General features: G+C 37.6%; 1 protein-coding gene across 2 annotated transcripts in view; it reads right to left on the bottom strand.

Annotated features, from left to right (window-relative positions):
* Nucleotides 1–246: 246 nt before the first annotated feature.
* The window catches only part of BRMS1L (BRMS1 like transcriptional repressor), a 42,905-nt gene continuing 21,966 nt past the window's right edge, over nucleotides 247–21,185 (bottom strand). Inside the window, exons 5-10 of one of the 2 annotated variants that reach the window (XM_070358745.1) lie at nucleotides 11,020–11,116; nucleotides 8,332–8,415; nucleotides 7,575–7,639; nucleotides 6,833–6,872; nucleotides 4,784–4,931; nucleotides 247–562 (exon numbers count right to left, since the gene is read on the bottom strand). In XM_070358745.1, the coding sequence (XP_070214846.1) occupies nucleotides 445–562; nucleotides 4,784–4,931; nucleotides 6,833–6,872; nucleotides 7,575–7,639; nucleotides 8,332–8,415; nucleotides 11,020–11,116 (552 nt within the window). In that variant the 3' untranslated portion in view covers nucleotides 247–444. The remainder of the gene's footprint in view (nucleotides 563–4,783; nucleotides 4,932–6,832; nucleotides 6,873–7,574; nucleotides 7,640–8,331; nucleotides 8,416–11,019; nucleotides 11,117–21,185) is intronic. The other variant, XM_005891796.3, reaches the window with a different exon arrangement.

Here is a 21,185-nt window from a genome sequence, read left to right as displayed (position 1 = left end):
AGTTCTGATTTAACATGAATGTGCTATTACAAACCATTTATAGGAAACATTTTATCAGGCTTATTTACAAATATATGATCAGAGAAAAGATCTTGAAAATCAAAAAAACTGCAGATAAATGTAGCCATTGCTAACACAGTTCACTAAAGGTAAGACAGATTTACATAAAAACCAAAGGAAAAAGTTTAGTAAGAAACCCCTACCATATACACCTATTGGTCATTGGATCAAAAAGGCAAATAAATGTAATGATCATGACTAAACTTTTATTACTGTCTCTTTTAATAACATATCAACATGAGGTTTACTTAGAGTACTACCTATAAATACAGTCTCTCATGATTCAATGAGAATATTAAGTTATTGAATACATTTTTTTATTCCCATGGCACATCATACTTGGTAACACTAATAAGGTAGATTTAGATAACACTTAAATCATGATTACGAATGTTTAATTGAGTATTTTCCTTTCTGTAGCTGTGAAATGTAAAGCTTAGATTTGCTTCCATCAGGCCTCTTAAACCAAACTTCATCATGGTTAATTGTTGTAATTACAGCACTAAAAAGAAAAAAAAAAATATGAATGAATGAATGACAATATGCCTCCCCTACTCATTTTAGAGCACTAGCTATAAAACCAAAATAGCTGGACTGTAAGGGTAGACTCAGGTATGTAACTGTCATTTATCAGAATGCTACTAGCAGGGCATGCTGCCAAAAATACCACATTCAGCAACACAATTATCTTTCTTTTCTTAATAGAGTCGGTAAAATTTACTCTTGGAACTATTAAAAGCACATTGTCCATTTCCAACCCACCTCCAAAAGACAAAAAAATGGAGCTAAAACCACTCCTTATATGGTATTACAGGTCCAACTCATATGAATATGGTTGTAGGATATGTTCTAAATACAAATCTTAATTCCCAGTGTCAAGCATTTTTAGTACTCATACATATTTTTTTTAACAGTATTAATCTTTATATATTAGGTTGGTGCAAAGGTAATTGCAGTTTTGCATTGTTGAACTTTGCCATTTGATATTGGAATACATTCTTAAATGCAGTTATGTTATACATCATTTTTTAACGTACATTTCTCACTTTATGCTTTTTTGCTAATGACTTATTACTTGCTGTGTATTTTGTATTTATTTTAGACAAGGGAAATGATGTTAGACAAAAAGCAGATTTGGGTAATTTTTGTTATTCAAGTTCAAAATGGGACATAAAGCAGCACAGATAACTCACAACATCAATGCACCTGACCCAGGAACTGCTAACGAACCTACAGTGCAGTAGTGGCTCAAGATGTTTTGCAAAGGAGCTGAGAGCTTAAAGATGAGGAATGCAGTGGCCAGTCATCAGAAGTTGACAATGAAATTGAAAGCCATCATCGAAGCTGATCCTATTACAACTACATGAGAAGTTGTTGAAGAACTCAACATTGATCATTTAGTTCAAATTGCCAACATCTGCTGGATCATCGAAAAAGCAAGAGAGTTCCAGAAAAACATCTATTTCTGCTTTATTGACTATGCCAAGCCTTTGACTGTGTGGATCACAATAAACTGTGGAAAATTCTGAAAGAGATGGGAATACCAGACCACCTGACCTGCCTCTCAAGAAACCTGGATGCAGGTCAGGAAGCAACAGTTAGAACTGGACATGGAACAACAGACTGGTTCCAAATAGGAAATGGAGTATGTCAAGGCTGTATATTGTCACCGTGCTTATTTAACTTCTATGCAGAGTACATCATGAGAAACGCTGGGCTGGAGGAAGCATAAGCTGGAATTAAGATTGCTGGGAGAAATATCAATAACCTCAGATATGCAGATGACACCACCCTTATGGCAGAAAGTGAAGAACTAAAGAGCTTCTTGATGAAAGTGAAAGTGGAGAGTGAAAAAGTTGGCTTCAAGCTCAACATTCAGAAAACTAAGATCATGGCATCCGGTCCCATCACTTCATGGCAAGTAGATGGGGAAACAAAGGAAACAGTGTCAGACTTTATTTTTGGGGGCTCCAAAATCACTGCACATGGTGATTGCAGCCATGAAATTAAAAGCTGCTTACTCCTTGGAAGGAAAGTTATGACCAATCTAGACAGCACATTAAAAAGCAGAGACAGTACTTTGCCAACAAAGGTCCATCTAGTCAAGGCTATGGTTTTTCCAGTGGTCATGTATGGATGTGAGAGTTGGACTATAAAGAAAGCTGAGCACCGAAGAATTGATGCTTTTGAACTGTGGTGTTGGATAAGACTCTTGAAAGCCCCTTGGACTGCAAGGAGATCCAACCAGTCCATCCTAAAGGAGATCAGTCCTGGGTGTTCATTGGAAGGACTGATGTTGAAGCTGAGACTCTAATACTTAGGCCACCTGATGCGAAGAGCTGACTCATTTGAAAAGACCCTGATGCTGGGAAAGACTGAGGGCAGGGGGAGAAGGGGACAACAGAGGATAAGATGGTTGGATGGCATCAGTGACTCAACGGACATGAGTTTGAGTGAACTCCGGGAGTTGGTGATGGACACGGAGGCCTGGCATGCTGCTGTCCATGAGGTTGCAAGGAGTTGGACATGACTGAGCAACTGAACTGAACTGAACTGATGGTCATTTGGCATTTGAAGCAAACTGGAAAGGTGAAAAAGCTCAGTAAGTGAGTGCCTCACAAGCTGACTGAAAATCAAAACACTCGTTGTTTTGAAGTGATGTCTTCTTCTCTTACTCTATGCAACAATGAACCATTTCTCAATTGGATTGTGACATGCAACAGAAAGTGGATTTTATACGACAACTGGTGATGACCAGCTCAGTGGCTGGACCAAGAAGAAGCTTCAAAGCACTTCCCAAGGCCAAATTTACACCAAAAAAAGGTCCCGGTCACTGTTTGGTGGTCTGCTGCCCATCTGATCCACTATAGCTTTCTGAATCCTGACAAAACCATTAGATCTAAGAAGTATGCTCAGGAAATTGATGAGATGCATTGAAAACTGCAATGCCTGAATCCAGCATGGGTCAACAGAAAGGGTCCAATTCTTCTCCACGAAAATCCCCAAACACACGTTGCACCACCACCGTTTCAAAGTTGAACAAATTGGGATACAAAGTTTTGCCTCATCTGCCATATTCACCTAACTTCATGCCAACTGACAACCACTTCTTCATGCATCTTGACAACTTCTTGCAGGGAAAATGCTTCTACAACCAGCAGGGTGCAGAAAATGTTTTCCAAGAAATAGTTCATCACATCTCGAAGCATAGATTTTTATGCTTCAGAAATAAACTCATTTCTCGTTGGCAAAAATGTGTTGATTGTAATGGTTCCTATTTTGATTAATAAAGATGTGTTTGAACCTAGTAACAGTGATTTAAAATCCACAGTCCAAAACCACAATTACGTTTGCACCAACCTAACAGAAGTCTTTCTAAAACTATGTTTGTGTTTAATCCTCTTTTATGCTATTTTATCTTCTTTTTAGTGCTATCCTGGTGACTCAATAGTAAAGAATCCACCTGCTAATACAGGAGACACAAGTTTGATCTATGGTGCAGGAAGATCCCCTGGAGCCTTCCCCTGGAGAATGAAAGGGCAACTCACTCCAGTATTCTTGCCTGGGAAGTCCCATGGAGAAGAGGAGTCTGGCCAGCTACAGTCCATGGGGTCGCAAAGAGTCAGACACAACTTTGTGACTGAGCACAAGCATTTCCTTTTTAACCATATTTATGCTACACAGTAGTAGTTATATGTCTCAAAAGCAATAAGATAAGGCAAAGAAGCTAGGGGTACTTTATATATATATAAGCATACATATATGTGTGTGTGTATATATATATACACACCCTAAGCATATATATATATATATATATATATATATATGTATGCTTCCCAGGTGGTGTTAGTGGTAAAAAAAACCCACCTGCCAATATTGGATATCTAAGAGACATGGATTCAATCCTTGGGTCAGGAAAATCCCCTGGAGGAGGGCATGGCAACCTACTCTCAGTATTTTGCCTGGAGAATCCCATGGACAGAGGAGCCTGGCAGGCTACAGTTCATGGGATCACAAAGAATCCGACACAACTGAAGCAACTAGCATGCATACACAAAGATTCTAAGTAGTAGTAGTTATATGACTCAAAAGCAATAAGATAAAGCAAAAAATCCAGGAGTATTATATATATAACCTAGTAATTAATTAGCTCAATGGACTTTTATGAGAAAAGTTTGCTCCTGAAATGAGTATTCAATATTAAATGCAAACACCTTATTTACTATTACTACCTAGAAAAAGTTATTTTTTTACTGTAGAGGATAAAAAAACTCTGAGGATTAAATAATAAACTATAAAGGAACTAAAGAAGTGATGCACATTAATATTTTCCAAAGGCCACACCAAAGAAAACTTAGAAGGCTCTATAAATAATTATACAAACTTTATTTAAGCTCAGACAGGGTTGAATCCTTTAAAAGGCAATTTTCAGTTTTCAAGTTATACTTTAATTACCATCACTCTAAATTTTCATTAATTTTCAATTCCTTTCCCATTCTGATTGATGCAATTTTTTTTATACAAAATACTAAAATATACCCCCAAAAGTTAACATTAACACTGGTGTTCAAACATGCTAATCAAATCATATGTCAAGAAAAGAAAGAAATCCATCGCAATTATTAAGGTATTATGAATGCACCATACAAGCAGCAAAAATTTACTGACAACCACGCAGTACACTCTCATACTGAGCAGCAGTGAAACAATAAAGGCTTTTTACCTTGTAGGACATTCATCTTTTTTGTCAATACATATTGTCTGTCCACGTATATACCATTCACCGTCATAGTATAACCTTCCCTCTTCGGATCTAGCACTGTGCAGGTGTTTTTCCAGTTTCACAGGTGCTAAAGGGATCAGTTCAAAAACTGTTATATTAATAAGACATTGTCAGAAGAACAAAAGTGCAGAACACTTAAGCATTAATACCAATCCACCCATATATGTGAAAATACACTAAAAATATTTTTTTAGATAAGAAACCTATATCTAATAAAAACAAAGAGAATTTCATTTCCTACATTTTTTACATAATTCACTGTTTTTAATAGAGCTAAAAAATATATAATAAATTAATTAACTAGACAAGTGCAAGAGAGCAGATATATTATCCACTATTAATGCCAATTTTAAGTAAGATTTAAAATCTGAGTTGTCATATTTCCACTGAAAATTCCCTGATGGCTCAGACGGTAAAGAATCTGTCTGCAAAGCGGGAGACTCAGGTTCAATCCCTGGGTGGGGAAGATTCCCTGGAGAAGGGAATAGCAACCCAGTATTCTTGCCTGGAGAAATTTAATGGAAAGAGGAGCCTGGAGGGCTACAGTCCATGGGGTGCAAAGAGTCAGACACAATTGAATGACTAACACACACACTAACAATATATAATAAATCAATAACTAGACAAGTGTTAGGAGAAAAGATGCATTTTGCTTTACTAGTGCCAATTTTAAATAAGATTTAAAATCTGAGTTATCATATTTCCACTGAAAATTATATTTTTTCATATTGTCTCGCCTGACACTTTTTATTGTCTCAACTGACATTTCAAAAAAGCAAAGTTTAACATATATTCCAAGAATTTTCCAGGCCTTTGATTCTAAAAAGCAAATGTACTCAGTAGAATTTTCATTTTGAAATTCTAGAAATGGTTTGAGATTCATCAGATAAACTCATGCAGAAAAAAAAAAACAAACCATTCTTTATGGAAGCACACTGTCAAAAGCACACCATGGAATAGAAATATACTCCTCTGCATCATTCAAATGTCACCACCTCAGAAAGGTCTTCCCCAACTACTCTACCCACTCCTCAGTTAATCTTCACCACAGCTTTATATTTCCTTCATAGCAATTATTACAATTTGTCATTATCTAGTTAGTTATCTATTTACATATACATTATCATTCTGCCTCCCTCAAGGAAGTTCCAGGAGATTCAACTCTTGCACCACTGCATTCACTGACCTCAAAAAGTACCTGGTATGTAAAAGGTTTTCAGTAAGTATTCACTCATTCATTCATTCAACAAATGTTTTCTGAGCACTGTGACTGAAACAGACAGATTTCTGACCTTTGTGGAGCTTACGATTCTCTCAGGAGACAGGTAAACATGTAAACAATCAAAAAATTACAAATTGTGGTAAGTGCCATGAAGAAAACAAAGAATACACATGCTAAAGATAACAGGGGCTGGGGAGGAGACCCACTCAACAGTGTAGCCAGACTCTTAAAGGAATCCATGGCTCAAATCTATACAGTGAAAGAACGTAGAAACAGAGAAATTATTCTAGACAGTAATGTCCATCACTACTTCAGCAGTGATTTCAGGATTTTTGACGAACCCTACTGCCAGCATTCTAATCTCTCTCATAGAAAATATAGGTACAGAAGTAATTTTGCGCACAATTCTAGAGGCTTGTGGAATTGAAATTCCACAATTCCTATTCACAGGCTCTCTGAAGGCCATCCACGGACTCCAGACACCTCCCCTATAGAATTATTGAGCCCATTAAAAAACACTAAATAAATACTTTTAAGATTACTGATCCATAATTAGCAATTGTAATGCAGTTGAAGCACTAAAGAAATACATTCCATTCATAAATCTTGAAACTTTTACATGAGGCAAAGACTCCAGAAGAATTTTTCACAGTTCTGCATATAGTGTTCACTGATGAAATGAAACCAGTGAGGGGGGAGTGGTTTAGTGTGTAGATGACTTAAAAAGTCTCCAAAGAGAAGATTTGAACTCAGACAAAATGACTTACGTTCTGTTTTCACTCTATGTGGACCAAGTGTAGCCATTGCCTTAATTAAAAGAAGAAGAAGAAAGATGTCTGAGTTCAAAATCAAAGTATATTTCAATATCCATTTAATATACAATACTTACAAGCTTAATAACAAACAGTGAAATATCATCTGCTTCAATAAGTTGGTAATGTCTAAAACCATGGGAATATAAAAAGAATAAAAATTTCTTCTAGAGGTGTTATCAATACCTACTCTAAATTCTCAACTAAGAAGCTTTTGAGAATGGAAAATTTTAATAGGAAAACAAGTCTCCACTTTCAAACAAGCACAGAAAATCTTCTAACATTTCAATGTTTAATGACAAAATGCAAAAATGTACAATAAAGGTTCAAATATTCACTCACTCTCATTCATTCAACAAATACACCTGAATGCCTTCTGTGAGCCAGTACCAGGCTAAGAACTAGGCACAGAATGGTAATCCATTACTATTTTGGGGCAACCTAAATACTTTTGCATACTTTTGCATAAACTGTTAATTACATTATCACAGGAAAAAATACAATCAAACTGCTAACATGCCTCTCATAAAATACTCTTGCAATCCACAGTTATCTGTATTAGTAATGACTGCCTAGAGAGACTGTTGCAAAGTAAAGCATATTTACAATAATATTTTGATGTATTAGTGAAAAATATATACTCTTAAAAAGTAGACTACAAAAAATATACTTGAATTCCATTGCTCTTTAAACATACCTTCCTTATTGTTGTCCAGTCTTCAAGAATATCAAGATCTTGTAACATATAAACTATATACGGACGTTGAAAAGTCAAGGTCAGTTTAGCTGTAAGAATTTCAATTTTAAACTATACTTCCAAATTTCTGTTTTTCAGAAACTGGAACAATGACTTCAGACAGAAACCATCAGCATGCTGAATTCTGACTCCAAATTGTTTTTCAAAAAACTTAGTACCAGCATAAGTATGTTCTAGTACTTCAGATGTTATAACCATATTCTCTTAATCCTATGGTGTCTCTGACAGTAAGATACACCAACAACCTAATCATTGTTTTGAGGTGGGCGAGGGGGAAAGCAGGAGCCAAGGGAGGGTACCATCGGGAATGCCAAGATTGAATGTATATATTAATTTAATTTAAAAACATACCAGTTTCAGAGACATTAAAAATGTCAAAAAGTACAATTGAGAATTTAGCAATCATGCTATATAATAAACAGCTGCTTCATTTCAAAGCCCTTGTGATCTACAAACCCATATTAATTTTCAGTGTTGAGATCATGGCTAAATTTCTTATCCACTCTACCTCCCTTAATCTAAACTATACCCTTCTGCTTTCAATCATTTTTAAAAAATCATCTGTTCTTATTACAGGATCATGCAAATAAAGATAAAGCATACTAATAAAAACTACAAAGATATGCACAGTGCAAAAACGTACATTAAAACAACTAAAAAAAAAATTTAAAAACCCAGAAAATTTGAAAAAGGATATCTGACACAACAACTGGCTTCTTTTTGTCAGGACTGAAAGGATCCTTCCTCTTTTTTCTTGACTGAAGCTCATCGTTCCACAGCTCTGGCAAGTAAATAAAAATTAAGTATTATCTGATTTCTTGAGATCAAAGGAAAAAAAAGACTAATTTCATAGTAGCAAAACTGCATTGGTGGCTATGTTTATATGCTATAAATATGGGTATATACTGTAATATATATGACTATATATAATTTAATGAGCAGCTATATATTTATGAATTTTCCTCTTCTTTCATTAGAGCAAAATTCAATTTGGCACTTAATGCCTAGTAACTGATGAACATATATGTCAGGCACTTAAATATTCATCACGTGAATGGTCTCAACTAATCTTTGAAGCTACCTCTCAGGCAGACAGTCTCATGACTTCAATTATACAAAGAGACTGACTTAGAAAAGCTAAAACTGTCACCCATGGTCAGCCGACGAGTCGAACAATGGCAGGAGAGCTCAGCTCGTCTGCTCTACCTATTCTATACTGGAGAAACAGAATTTATAACAAGTAACACAATACACGTTCAAGAACCATAGGATAACCCAGTAAATCTTGCAAGGTGTAGAAAGACCTTCCCTGAAAAAGCCAATTTCACTTTGGCCTAATCTAATTATTAATAAGTATTTCCTTTTTTTGAGACAAAAACCTGCCTCCTTATAATATCCATCTTTGTGTCCTAGTTTGTGCACAACCAAGAGAAAAGACTTCTACTCCTTCTTCCACATGACAATCTTTCAAGACTTAGAGCAAAGAATATATACTGTAGCTGTCTTCCAATACTACTCTTATGTTGTAATAATATGCTTAACTATTCTTACAGTACATTATTCTTATGCCTGTTGTTCCAGTCACACTTCTATTTTATTCCTTTTCATGTGCTTCATTTTCTATATCTTTCTGAAGTACGAGTCCAAATTAAAGCAACAATCACAGCAAATTCTTTAGCAGTCTTCCTCCTTGCCCTCTCGTTCAGTTCAGTTCCGTTCAGTCGCTCAGTCATGTCCGACTCTTTGCGAGCCCATAAATCGCAGCACGCCAGGCCTCCCTGTCCATCACCAACTCCCGGAGTTCACTCAGACTCATGTCCATCGAGTCAGTGATGCCATCCAGCCATCTCATCCTCCATCGTCCCCTTCTCCTCCTGCCCCCAGTCCCTCCCAGAATCAGAGTCTTTTCCAATGAGTCAGCTCTTCGCATGAGGTGGCCAAAGTACTGGAGTTTCAGCTTTAGCATCATTCCTTCCAAAGAAATCCCAGGGCTGATCTCCTTCAAAATGGACTGGTTGGATCTCCTTGCAGTCCAAGGGACTCTCAAGAGTGTTCTCCACCACCACAGTTCAAAAGCATCAATTCTTCGGCATTCAGCCTTCTTCACAGTCCAAATCTCACATCTATATGTGACCACAGGAAAAATCATAGCCTTGACTAGATGGACCTTTGTTGACAAAGTAATGTCTCTGCTTTTGAATATGCTATCTAGGTTGGTCGTAGCTTTCCTTCCAAGGAGTAAGCGTCTTTTAATTTCATGGCTGCAGTCACCATCTGCAGTGATTTTGGAGCCCAGAAAAATAAAGTCTGACACTGTTTCCACTGTTTCCCCATCTATTTCCCATGAAGTGATGGGACCAGATGCCATGATCTTCGTTTTCTGAATGTTGAGCTTTAAGCCAACTTTTTCACTCTCCACTTTCACTTTCATCAAGAGGCTTTTGAGTTCCTCTTCACTTTCTGCCATAAGGGTGGTGTCATCTGCATATCTGAGGTTATTGATATTTCTCCTGGCACTCTTGATTCCAGCTAGTGTTTCTTCCAGTCCAGCGTTTCTCATGATGTACTCTGCATATAAGTTAAATAAGCAGGGTGACAATATACAGCCTTGACGTACTCCTTTTCCTATTTGGAACCAGTCTGTTGTTCCATGTCCAGTTCTAAGTGTTGCTTCCTGACCTGCATACAGATTTCTCAAGAGGCAGGTCAGGTGGTCTGGTATTCCCATCTCTTTCAGAATTTTCCACAGTTTATTGTGATCCACACAGTCAAAGGCTTTGTCATAGTCAATAAAGCAGAAATAGATGTTTTTCTGGAACTCTCTTGCTTTTTCCATGATCCAGCAGATGTTGGCAATTTGATCTCTGGTTCCTCTGCCTTTTCTAAAACCAGCTTGAACATCAGGAAGTTCACGGTTCACGTATTGCTGAAGCCTGGCTTGGAGAATTTTGAGCATTACTTTATTAGCATGTGAGATGAGTGCAATTGTGCTGTAGTTTGAGCATTCTTTGGCATTTCCTTTCTTTGGGATTGGAATGAAAATGGACCTTTTCCAGTCCTGTGGCCACTGCTGAGTTTTCCAAACTTGCTGGCATATTGAGTGCAGCACTTTCACAGCATCATCTTTCAGGATTTGAAAGAGCTCAACTGGAATTCCATCACCTCCTCTAGCTTTGTTTGTAGTGATGCTTTCTAAGACCCACTTGACTTCACATTCCAGGATGTCTGGCTCTAGATGAGTGATCACATCATCGTGATTACCTGGGTCGTGAAGATCTACGCTTCATTTATGTACCATCTGTATAGGAGACTAGATGTGAGGAGACACCTCAGTAAACCAAAGGCTTAGTGTCACTTAAACATGACATCACAGCATTCCCCTCACCTGAGGTAATATCAATGCTGTGCCGGTCCTCTTCAAGCCTTCGTATCTTCTCCTCTAACTCACTCTGTACTGTATCGTATAACAAAAGCTTTTCACTCTGAAAAAAAAAATAGATCACACATAAGTAGGAAGGAAAAAACTGTTCCATATTTAACTAACAGTACCAAATAACTCACTGTTAGAAGTATTTTAACATATGGTGCTTTTGTTTAAATTCAACTTAAAAGTTTTAATGATGAAATGTCAAATATATGAATGAACTAAAACTAGAAACTACGGAATCTAAGTATACAGAGAACTACATACAATTAAATTGTTTAAGAATATCTAAATCTGTATGTGATAAAGAGGCAAATATTTACTTCATAAAAAACTCATAGTGAGCTCCTGTAGCCCCTTTTAAATACAGGCAGGTCCCCTGTCAGCACAATGGAGAGCCTGTCCTGTAAAATGTATCATTGTAAAACAAACTATTTTTTCTCGTATCAGAACAATTCCTCACTAATACGTCAATCATATTAAAAGAGACTAATATATCATCAAGAGAAAAATTCAAGTATAAATTTTATAATTATTTCAAACAATTCAATTAAAGATAAAATCATAATATTACAGACTAATTATATCCCAATCTTGGGATATATAATTATATCCCAATTATATAGAAAGACTGAGCCACTGGCTAAGAGACAAGACAATTTACTAGTAAATCAGACTAGAATCTGGGTCCATTTGTTCTATCCCATAGTTTTTATTATAAAATACTGTATCCTTTATTTTAAAAGCCAGAGGATGAGCATCAGTGTGAGAATGAGCAATGTGTGTGTGTGCATGCGTGTGTGTGTGTGTGTATGTGTGCGTGCGCGCACATGTGCACATGTGCACTCAGTAGTGTCCAACTCTTTGCGACCCCATGGACTGTAGTCCATCAGGCTCCTCTGTTCATGGAATATTCTAGGCAAGAATACTGGAGTGGGTTGCCATTTCCCACTATAATTTTATATGACAAATAAAATCACATAGACTTATCATATAAAAGGCTGTGACAGATTGCCACCCACCTACCACATGTGTATCTCTAGTAAAGACAATAGCCTATTGGGATATAGCTAGATATAACTGTCTCATAGTAGCTACTGCTGCTGCTGCTGCTAAGTCGCTTCAGTCGTGTCCGACTCTGTGCGACCCCATAGACGGCAGCCCATCAGGCTCCGCCGTCCCTGGGATTCTCCAGGGAAGAACACTGCGGCGGGTTGCCATTTCCTTCTCCAAAGCATGAAAGTGAAAAGTGAAAGTGAAGTTGCTCAGTCGTGTCCGACTCTTAGCGACCCCATGGACTGCAGCCTACCAGGCTCCTCCAGCCATGAGATTTTCCAGGCAAGAGTAGTGGAGTGGGATAGTAGCTACTAGAATACAGTTAGTTATGATTTCTTGTGGAAGGCATAAGCCATGCCCATTTTCAGCATTCCCAGTGTCAATCATGAAGTCTTCTCTTTTGGGTTTGAAATTTAGAGTCTACATATGCTTGAAGGTTCTCCCAAGTGGTAGAGAAAAGATGGTTTTTGTAAATTTGAAGCAATCCTGGAGGTAGAGAGAAAGCAGAGCTGAAGAAAGCTAAAACTAGATCCCCTTTGAAAAATTATCTCATTACATATTACTCTCTATGCTTACTTCCTTTTACTTTCTCCTCCACTTTTGGTAAAATTTTATGGAATAGTCTAGCATTATCTACATTGTACTACAAGAACTGGGAACTGTTACATAGCAGATAAGAAGGGAGAACAGGCTACAGCTACAGTCAAGATCGTGTGATGGCTAAGAATAGAGCCAGATTCTCCAACCAAAGAGGACTCTGAAAGCTAAGCAGGAGTAATAAAGCCTTTGCTTTTAAAAATATTTCAATGAAAAAATGTTTTGTAAAAATTACCATTAAAAAAAGAATATGGACTTTTAACTGGTGAATTCTCTTTGTATTCCATTGATATATTTGCCCTAGGCCAAGCAGAAATTCTGAAATAAACCTACCAGTCATTGTTTACAATTGAAAAAAAAAGGTACAATGGGACTGAAATGTTTGAAGTTTTGAAGGCATCTCTAAAAAATATTACAGGTATACTTTAAATTACACAAATAGAATTGCCTTGACTCTGTCCTCATTATTCCTTGTTCTTCTCTCCCTTATCCCCAGCCCCTCAACAGCCTTCCATAAGGAAAGAAAGTCATAAATGAAGCAGGTAAAAAGACATCGGAAAAGAAAGAGACATTCAAACTCCCTTGCTTTGGTGCCTGTAGAGGCTTCTATACTCAATAGGTAATTTAGCTTTTTTAAAGTATTATTAATTATAACTACATATTTGACTTCAAAATCCCACACCCCTCCAATCTTCACACGTATACTTAGCGAACCTGCTCACTGACCCCTTTCACCAACTGAGACCATATTCCTTCTCATCAGGGACGTGTTAGGGAATGCCAGCAAAGTGGCTCCAAGGTTCCACGTTTGCACTGGTCTCCCTCTGGCCTGGGTTCAGAATCAACTGCCTGTTGGCAGTTCCCTGATTAAGGCATCTCACAGTTTTGGACCTGGATAGCGTCTTGGGAGATTTTCAAGGACTAGCATTACCAGAGAAAGAACAAAACATATTAAAAGGCTACAGTCTTTTTTTTTTTTTTAAGTATGCTGCATTGGAATAAAAAGATAAGCAGAATAGGATTTAAAAGCCAAGAAACAGACTCCGGTTGTGGGAAATGTTACAAAAAAGGTGACTTCAAATTATTTGAAAACCAGATGACAATAAATGACAAGAGAAAAATGAGTTTAACTGTACAGAGAAAAAAAGTTGGCTTAAAACTCAACATTCAGAAAACTAAGATCATGGCATCCAGCCCCATCACTTCATGGCAAATAGATGGTAAAACAACGAAACAGTGAGAGACTTTACTTTTCAGGGCTCAAAAATCACTGCTGGTGACTGCAGCCATAAAATTAAAGGACGCTTGCTCCTTGGAAGAAAAGTTATGACCAACCTAGACAGCTTATTAAAAAGCAGAGACATTACTTTGCCAACAAAGGTCCATATAGTCAAAGCTATAGTTTTTCCAGTAGTCATGTATGGATGTGAGAGCTGGACCATAAGAAAAGTGAGCACCGAAGAATTGATGTTTTTGAACTGTGGTGTTGGAGAAGACTCTTGAGAGTCCCTTGGAGATCCAACCAGTCCATCCTAAAGGAAATCAGTCCTGAATATTTTCAGGATTTTCAGGAAGGACTGATGTTGAAGCTGAAACTCCAATATTTTGGCCACCTGATGCAAAGAGCTGACTCACTGGAAAAGACCCTGATGCTGGGCAAGATTGAAGGCAGGAGAAGGGGACAATAGAGGATGAGATGGTTGGATGGCATCACCAACTCGATGGACATGAGTTTGAGCAAGCACTGGGAGTTGGTGAGGGACAGGGAAGCCTGGCACGCTGCAGTCCATGGAGTCACAAAGAGTCGGACACAACTGAGTGACTGAACTGAACTGATACAGAGAAAAAATTCTATAACATGAGGTTCTTTGCCTTAAGTTATACAAAACAATTAATGGACTAAACAGTTAAATTTACAAAATGAAACTTAAAGAAAGTAAGGAAAGATAGTGAATGATATTGGGATGAAGAAAGCTTTTCAAAGCATAAAAATCCAAAGGACAAGTTATGTTTTGAAAAACTATTTGTGAACACAGAAATTAAAGATACATTAAAAAGCAAACAAAGGTAAGAAGAAAGCAATAAAAAATATCTGCAACATGACAAAGCCTTAAAACCATCAGATGAAATTAAACAAGCATGGATAAATCAGTAAGAAAAATCTAAATACTGTCCATGCTGCTGCTACTGCTAAGTCCCTTCAGTCATGTCTGACTCTGCGACCCCATAGACGGCAGCCCACCAGGCTCCCCCATCCCTGGGATTCTCCAGGCAAGAACACTGGAGTGGGTTGCCATTTCCTTCTCCAGTGCATGAAAGTGAAAAGTGAAAGGGAAGTCGCTCAGTCGTGTCCGACTCTTAGCAACCCCATGGACCACAGCCTACCAGGCTCCTCCATCCATGGGATTTTCCAGGCAAGAGTACTGGAGTGGGGTGCCATCGCCTTCTCTGAAATACTGTCTATACTCACTACCAAAAACAGCCAAAAGAAGAGACAGAGAGACAAATACAAGTACAAATTAAAATGTACAGTATGTAATACTATTCTTCACTTGGCAAAGTTGTTTTATTCTTTTCAATTATAATAAACAATGCCTACCAGAAAAATAAATGACCCAATCAAAAAATGGGCCAAAGAACTAAACAGACATTTCTCTAAAGAAGACATACAGATGGCTAACAAACACATGAAAAGATGCTCAACATCACTCGTTATCAGAGAAATGCAAATCAAAACCACAATGAGGTAACATCTCACGTCGGTCAGAATGGCTGCTATCAAAATGTCTACAAACAATAAATGCTGGAGAGGGTGTATGGAAAAGGGAACCCTCTTACACTGTTGGTGGGAATGCAAACTAATACAGCCACTATGGAGAACAGTGTGGAGATTCCTTAAAAAACTGAAAATAGAACTGCCATATGACTCAGCAATCCCACTGCTGGGCATACACACTGAGGACACCAGAACTGAAAGAGACACGTGTACCCCAATGTTCATCACAGCACTGTTTATAATAGCCAGGACATGGAAGCAACCTAGATGTCCCTCAGCACATGAATGGATAAGAAAGGTGTGGTACATATACACAATGGAATATTACTCAGCTATTAAAATCAACGCATTTGAATCAGTTCTAATGAGGTGGATGAAACTGGAGCCAATTATACAGAGTGAAGTAAGTCAGAAAGAAAAACACCAATACAGTATATTAACACATATATATGGAATTTAGAAAGATAGTAACAATAACCCTATATGTGAGACAGAAAAAGAGACACAGATACACAGAACAGACTTTTGGACTCTGTGGGAGAAGATGAGGGTGGGATGATTTGAGAGAATAGCACTGAAACATGTATATTACCATATGTGAAACAGACCACAAGTCCAAGTTCAATGCATGAAACAGGGCACTCAAAGCCGGTGCACTGGGACAACCCAGAGGGATGGGATGGGGAGGGAGGTGGGTGGGGGATTCAGGATGGGGGACACAGGTATACCCATAGCTGATTCATGTCAATGTATGGCAAAACCACCACAATACTGTAAAGTAATTAGCCTCCAATTAAAATTAATAAATTAATTTAAAATAAATATACAATGCCAACTGATACAGAGACTATAAACCAACTCAACAATTTAGAAAGTAACTTACAAATAAGTTTTAAGGACTTCACTGACTACATCCTTTGATCTAGTAATTACGCTGAGGATTCCATTCTAAAGAAATAACAACCTTGGCCAATGTTCCATGGAAAAGGATGTCCACAACAGCAATACTTGTAATGCATAAAACCAGGAACAAAGTAAAATCCAATAACAGAGTATTGGCTACAGAAATTATTGTACATCCATACTACTACTCTGCAGATAACAAACATTCAGAATTCAAAAAGTAGGGGAAAATTCAAAAAGCTACAGTAAAATTACAAATGAATCCAGATCATAAACTCTCTCTTCCCAAAGACATAATGAAGTAAACAGAAAACAAGTACAAAATAAATCAACAAACACTTACAGTTATCAAACAAAGGAAGGAGCACAATGCCATGCCATAACCTCCGAACATAACTAAACTGAGACAGAACCCTAAGATCTGCATTATGTACACTATACACACACAGGCACTCTGTAAAGAAAGAAGTTGAGAGGGGCGAATATTCGAAAAGTCTGAGTCATACTTCCAAATCTACAAAGAAATGAAGAAGGGTCTGGATAGGGGAAAATACATGGGAAGCCCTAAAGAGAGAAAGGCTCACCAGTGAGAAGAAAACTTCTAGAGCTCAGCAGCTGACAAGCTCTGCACCCAGGCAGATTATATTGACTCACTCCTAGATATGAATGATGGCCAAAGGTGGCTAGTTATTTGTGAAAAGCATCAAAATGAAACACAGAGAGACAAATGAACAAAAAAGAAGTATAAACAAACAGGAACAAGTCAAGATACGGAAAAAAAAAGTTTAAAACAACTGCATTTAATACCCATAAAAGGATGAGATTACACCCATGAGTGTAGGAGAATAGGAGTTGGAAAAAGTATAAAAAATGGGTAATCAGAGGACATAAGGGCTTTTGGAAATTAAATACAGAATGGAAATAAAATATTTAGTAAAAGGATTGGAAAAGAAAGTTGAATACACTCTTAAAAAGAATAAAATAAGAATGAAGGGAAAAGGTGGAGGGAACTACAATAAAAATATAATATATAAGATCTAAATACTATGTAATAATATAATATATATATGAAATATAAAAAAATTCAAAGATCAATCTTGGGGGTTCAGCAGCTAACCAGGAAGAGTTCCAAAATGAGAAAACAGAAAATAATGGAGAAGAAACAATGTAAGAAACTTCTCAGAGCAAAAGATATGTTTCCTGATATAAATGTTCCTCTGAGTATTCACATGAATGAAAAGAGAAGCACATATCACCTTGCTGTTCCATAGCATCAAGGATAAAGAAAACATCTTACAGCTATTCAGGAAGAAAACAGGTCATGTACAGAGGATCAAGATTCACAATGGTAACAGGCTTCTCAAAGCAATACTAGAGGCTAGAAGACAATGGAAAAATGCCTTCAAAATTCTGAGGAAACATCATTACTTACATCTAGAATTCCATACTCTGAAGGGTGAGTTAAAAGATGGTTCTGGACATGAAAGATGTTAAGGGTTTTAAAACATGTCCAATAAATCTTTGACATGCCTCCCTTCAAAAGCTGGACCCTAATTCCTGTCTCCCTGAAAGTGGGCAGGACTTAATGACTCATCTGTAAGGAACAGAATGTGGCAGAAATCTAGGTTATTAAAAACACTGTCACTTCTATCTTGCTCTTGTAAACCATTCACTCCCAGAGAAGCTAGTCACAAGGTCATGGGGGCCCTCAGTAAGCCTGTGGAGAGGCCTATGGGAATAAGGCTTCCAACTAACAACCAGCAACAACCTGCCAGTCTTTAAGTCAGTCACCGTAGAAGCAGTTCCTGCAGTCCCAGTCAAGCCTTCAAATAGCTGCTTCCCTGGCTGACCTCTTCACTGCAATTTCATGTGATTCCCTGAGCCAGAACCACCCAGCTAATTTGCTCCCAAGTTCCTGACCATAAAGACTGAAAAATAAAATGCTTATTACTGTTTCAAGTGACTAAATTTTGGAGTAATTTATTATAAAGCAATAGATAACCAATACAAGAAGTCTCAAACAACTAACTTCTATACACTTTTTCCCAAGAAGCTACTCAACAAAACTGAAAAAAGAAAGCAAGACTAGCAGGGAAAGAAGTAAAGGGAATTACTTTACTTGTGAAGAGATACCCATGAAGACAGAGATGCAGCTGGCATAGAAAGTATCTGAAAGATGGAGCAGAAAGGAACGGGGTCCAGGGATGGAAGACTTGCTCCCAGGATGAAGAACTCCGGAAGGAAATGGGTCTCACGGATTACCTGATGCATCTGACCATGTGGAAAATGGCACTGGGGGTTTTCATAAATCTGCTCGAGTCTCTGGGGAGAACTGATAAACAAGAGAAAACTAACAAACAATAAATGAAGCAATTAATTCCAAGGTTAAAAAAACACAGTTGTACAAGAAGGGACGTTTAAGCAAAGCATAACTCTGGGATCAGTAAAAAATAATTATTGTTACGACAAAAACAAAAATTATGACATAACAATATCAGAAGAATGAGATAAGGGGAACTATTATGGAATCCTCAGCTTTCAAAAGGTACTATCCAAAACTGGTATTATTTAGAAATGAGGCTAAACTCCAGAAGCAGTAGATAAAAGATTTACATAGACAATTGCTGCTTGCATGTAGAACACAGAGATGGGAGTGAGACCGCTGTTTTGCATTACAAGCCTGTGCTTTCAGAAATATGTACACACATTACCCAGTAAAAGCAGATTTTTAAAAGTATTTAGGGAGGGGGAATCTGGTTGAAGGCCATCCAAAGATACAAACTTCCAGTTATAAAATAAACAAGTACAACATGATTAATTAACACCACTGTGTGTTATATACAAAAGTTGTTAAGAGTAAATCCTAAAAGTTTTCATCACAAGGAAAAATTTATTTTTCTATTTTTTAATTTTGTATCTATATGAGATGATGGCTGCCCATTAAACTTATGATATCATGATGCTTATAAATTAAATCACTATGATGCACACTTTAAACTTACACAGTGCTATACGTCAATTACATCTTCATAAAACTAGAAGAAAAAAAAAATTTTTTTATTGATGGATAATTGCTTTACAGAATTTTACTATTTTCTGTCAAACCTCAACATGAGTCAGCCACAGGTATACATATATCCCCTCCCTTTTGAACCTCCCTCCCATCTCCCTCCCCACCCCATCCCTCTAGGTTAATACAGAGCCACTGTTTGAGTTTCCTGAGCCATACAGCAAAATCCTGTTGGCTAACTATTTTACATATAGTAATGTAAGTTTCCATGTTACTCTCTTCATACATCTCACCCTCTCCTGCCCTCTCCCAATGTCCATAAGTCCATTCTCTGTTTCTCCACTGCTGCTCTGTAAATAAATTCTTCAGTACTATTTTTCTAGATTCCATATATGCATTAGAATACAATATTTATCTTCCTCTCTCTGACTCACTTCACTCTATATAATAGGTTCTTGGTTCATCCACCTCATCAGAAGTGACTCACATGCATTCCTTTTTATGGCTTAGTAATATTCCATTGTGTGTATGTACCACGACTTCTTTTTCCATTCATCTGTCAATGGACATCTTGGTTGCTTCCATGTTCTACCTATTACAAATGTACTGCTATAAACAATGGCATACATGTGTCTATTTCAGTTTTGGATATGCCTAGGAGTGGGATTGCTGGGTCATATGTTGGTTTTATTCTGATTTTATTCCTAGTTTTTTAAGGAATGTCCATACCGTCTTCCATAGTGGCTGCATCAATCTACATTCCCACCAACAGTGCAAGAGCATTCCCTTTTCTCCACACCCTCTCCAGCATTTATTGTTTGTAGACTATTTGATAGCAGCCATTCTGACCAGTGTGAGGTAGTACCTCATTGCAGTTTTGATTTGCATTTCTCTAATAATAAGCCTTTGACTGTGTGGATCACAAGAAACTGTGGAAAATTCTGAAAGAGATGGGAATGCCAGAACACCTGATCTGCCTCTTGAGAAATTTGTATGCAGGTCAGGAAGCAACACTTAGAACTGGACATGGAACAACAGACTGGTTCCAAATAGGAAAAGGAGTACGTCAAGGCTGTATATTGTCACCCTGCTTATTTAACTTATATGCAGAGTACATCATGAGAAATGCTGGGCTGGAAGAAGCACAAGCTGGTATCAAGATTGCCAGGAGAAATATCAATAGCCTCAGATATGCAGATGACACCACCCTTATGGCAGAAAGTGAAGAGGAACTCAAAAGCCTCTTGATGAAGGTGAAAAAGGAGAGTGAAAAAGTTGGCTTAAAGCTCAACATTCAGAAAACGAAGATCATGGCATCTGGTCCCATCACTTCATGGGAAATAGATGGGGAAACAGTGGAAACAGTGTCAGACTTTATTTTGGGGGGCTCCAAAATCACTGCAGATGGTGACTGCAGCCATGAAATTAAAAGATGCTTACTCCTTGGAAGAAAAGTTATGACCAACCTACATAGCATATTCAAAAGAAGAGACATTACTTTGCCAACAAAGGTCCGTCTAGTCAAGGCTATAGCTTTTTCAGTGGTCATGTATGGATGCGAGAGTTGGACTGTGAAGAAAGCTGAGCACCAGAGAATTGATGCTTTTGAACTGTGGTGGTGGAGAAGACTCTTGAGAGTCCCTTGGACTGCAAGGAGATCCAACCAGTCCATTCTGAAGGAGATCAGCCCTGGGATTTCTTTGGAAGGAATGATGCTAAAGCTGAAACTCCAGTACTTTGGCCACCTCATGCGAAGAGCTGACTCATTGGAAAAGACTCTGATGC

This window comes from Bos mutus, chromosome 21, assembly GCF_027580195.1.
Source record: "Bos mutus isolate GX-2022 chromosome 21, NWIPB_WYAK_1.1, whole genome shotgun sequence".
Lineage (NCBI taxonomy): Eukaryota > Metazoa > Chordata > Mammalia > Artiodactyla > Bovidae > Bos > Bos mutus.
This window is presented reverse-complemented; position numbering and strand designations above follow the sequence as displayed.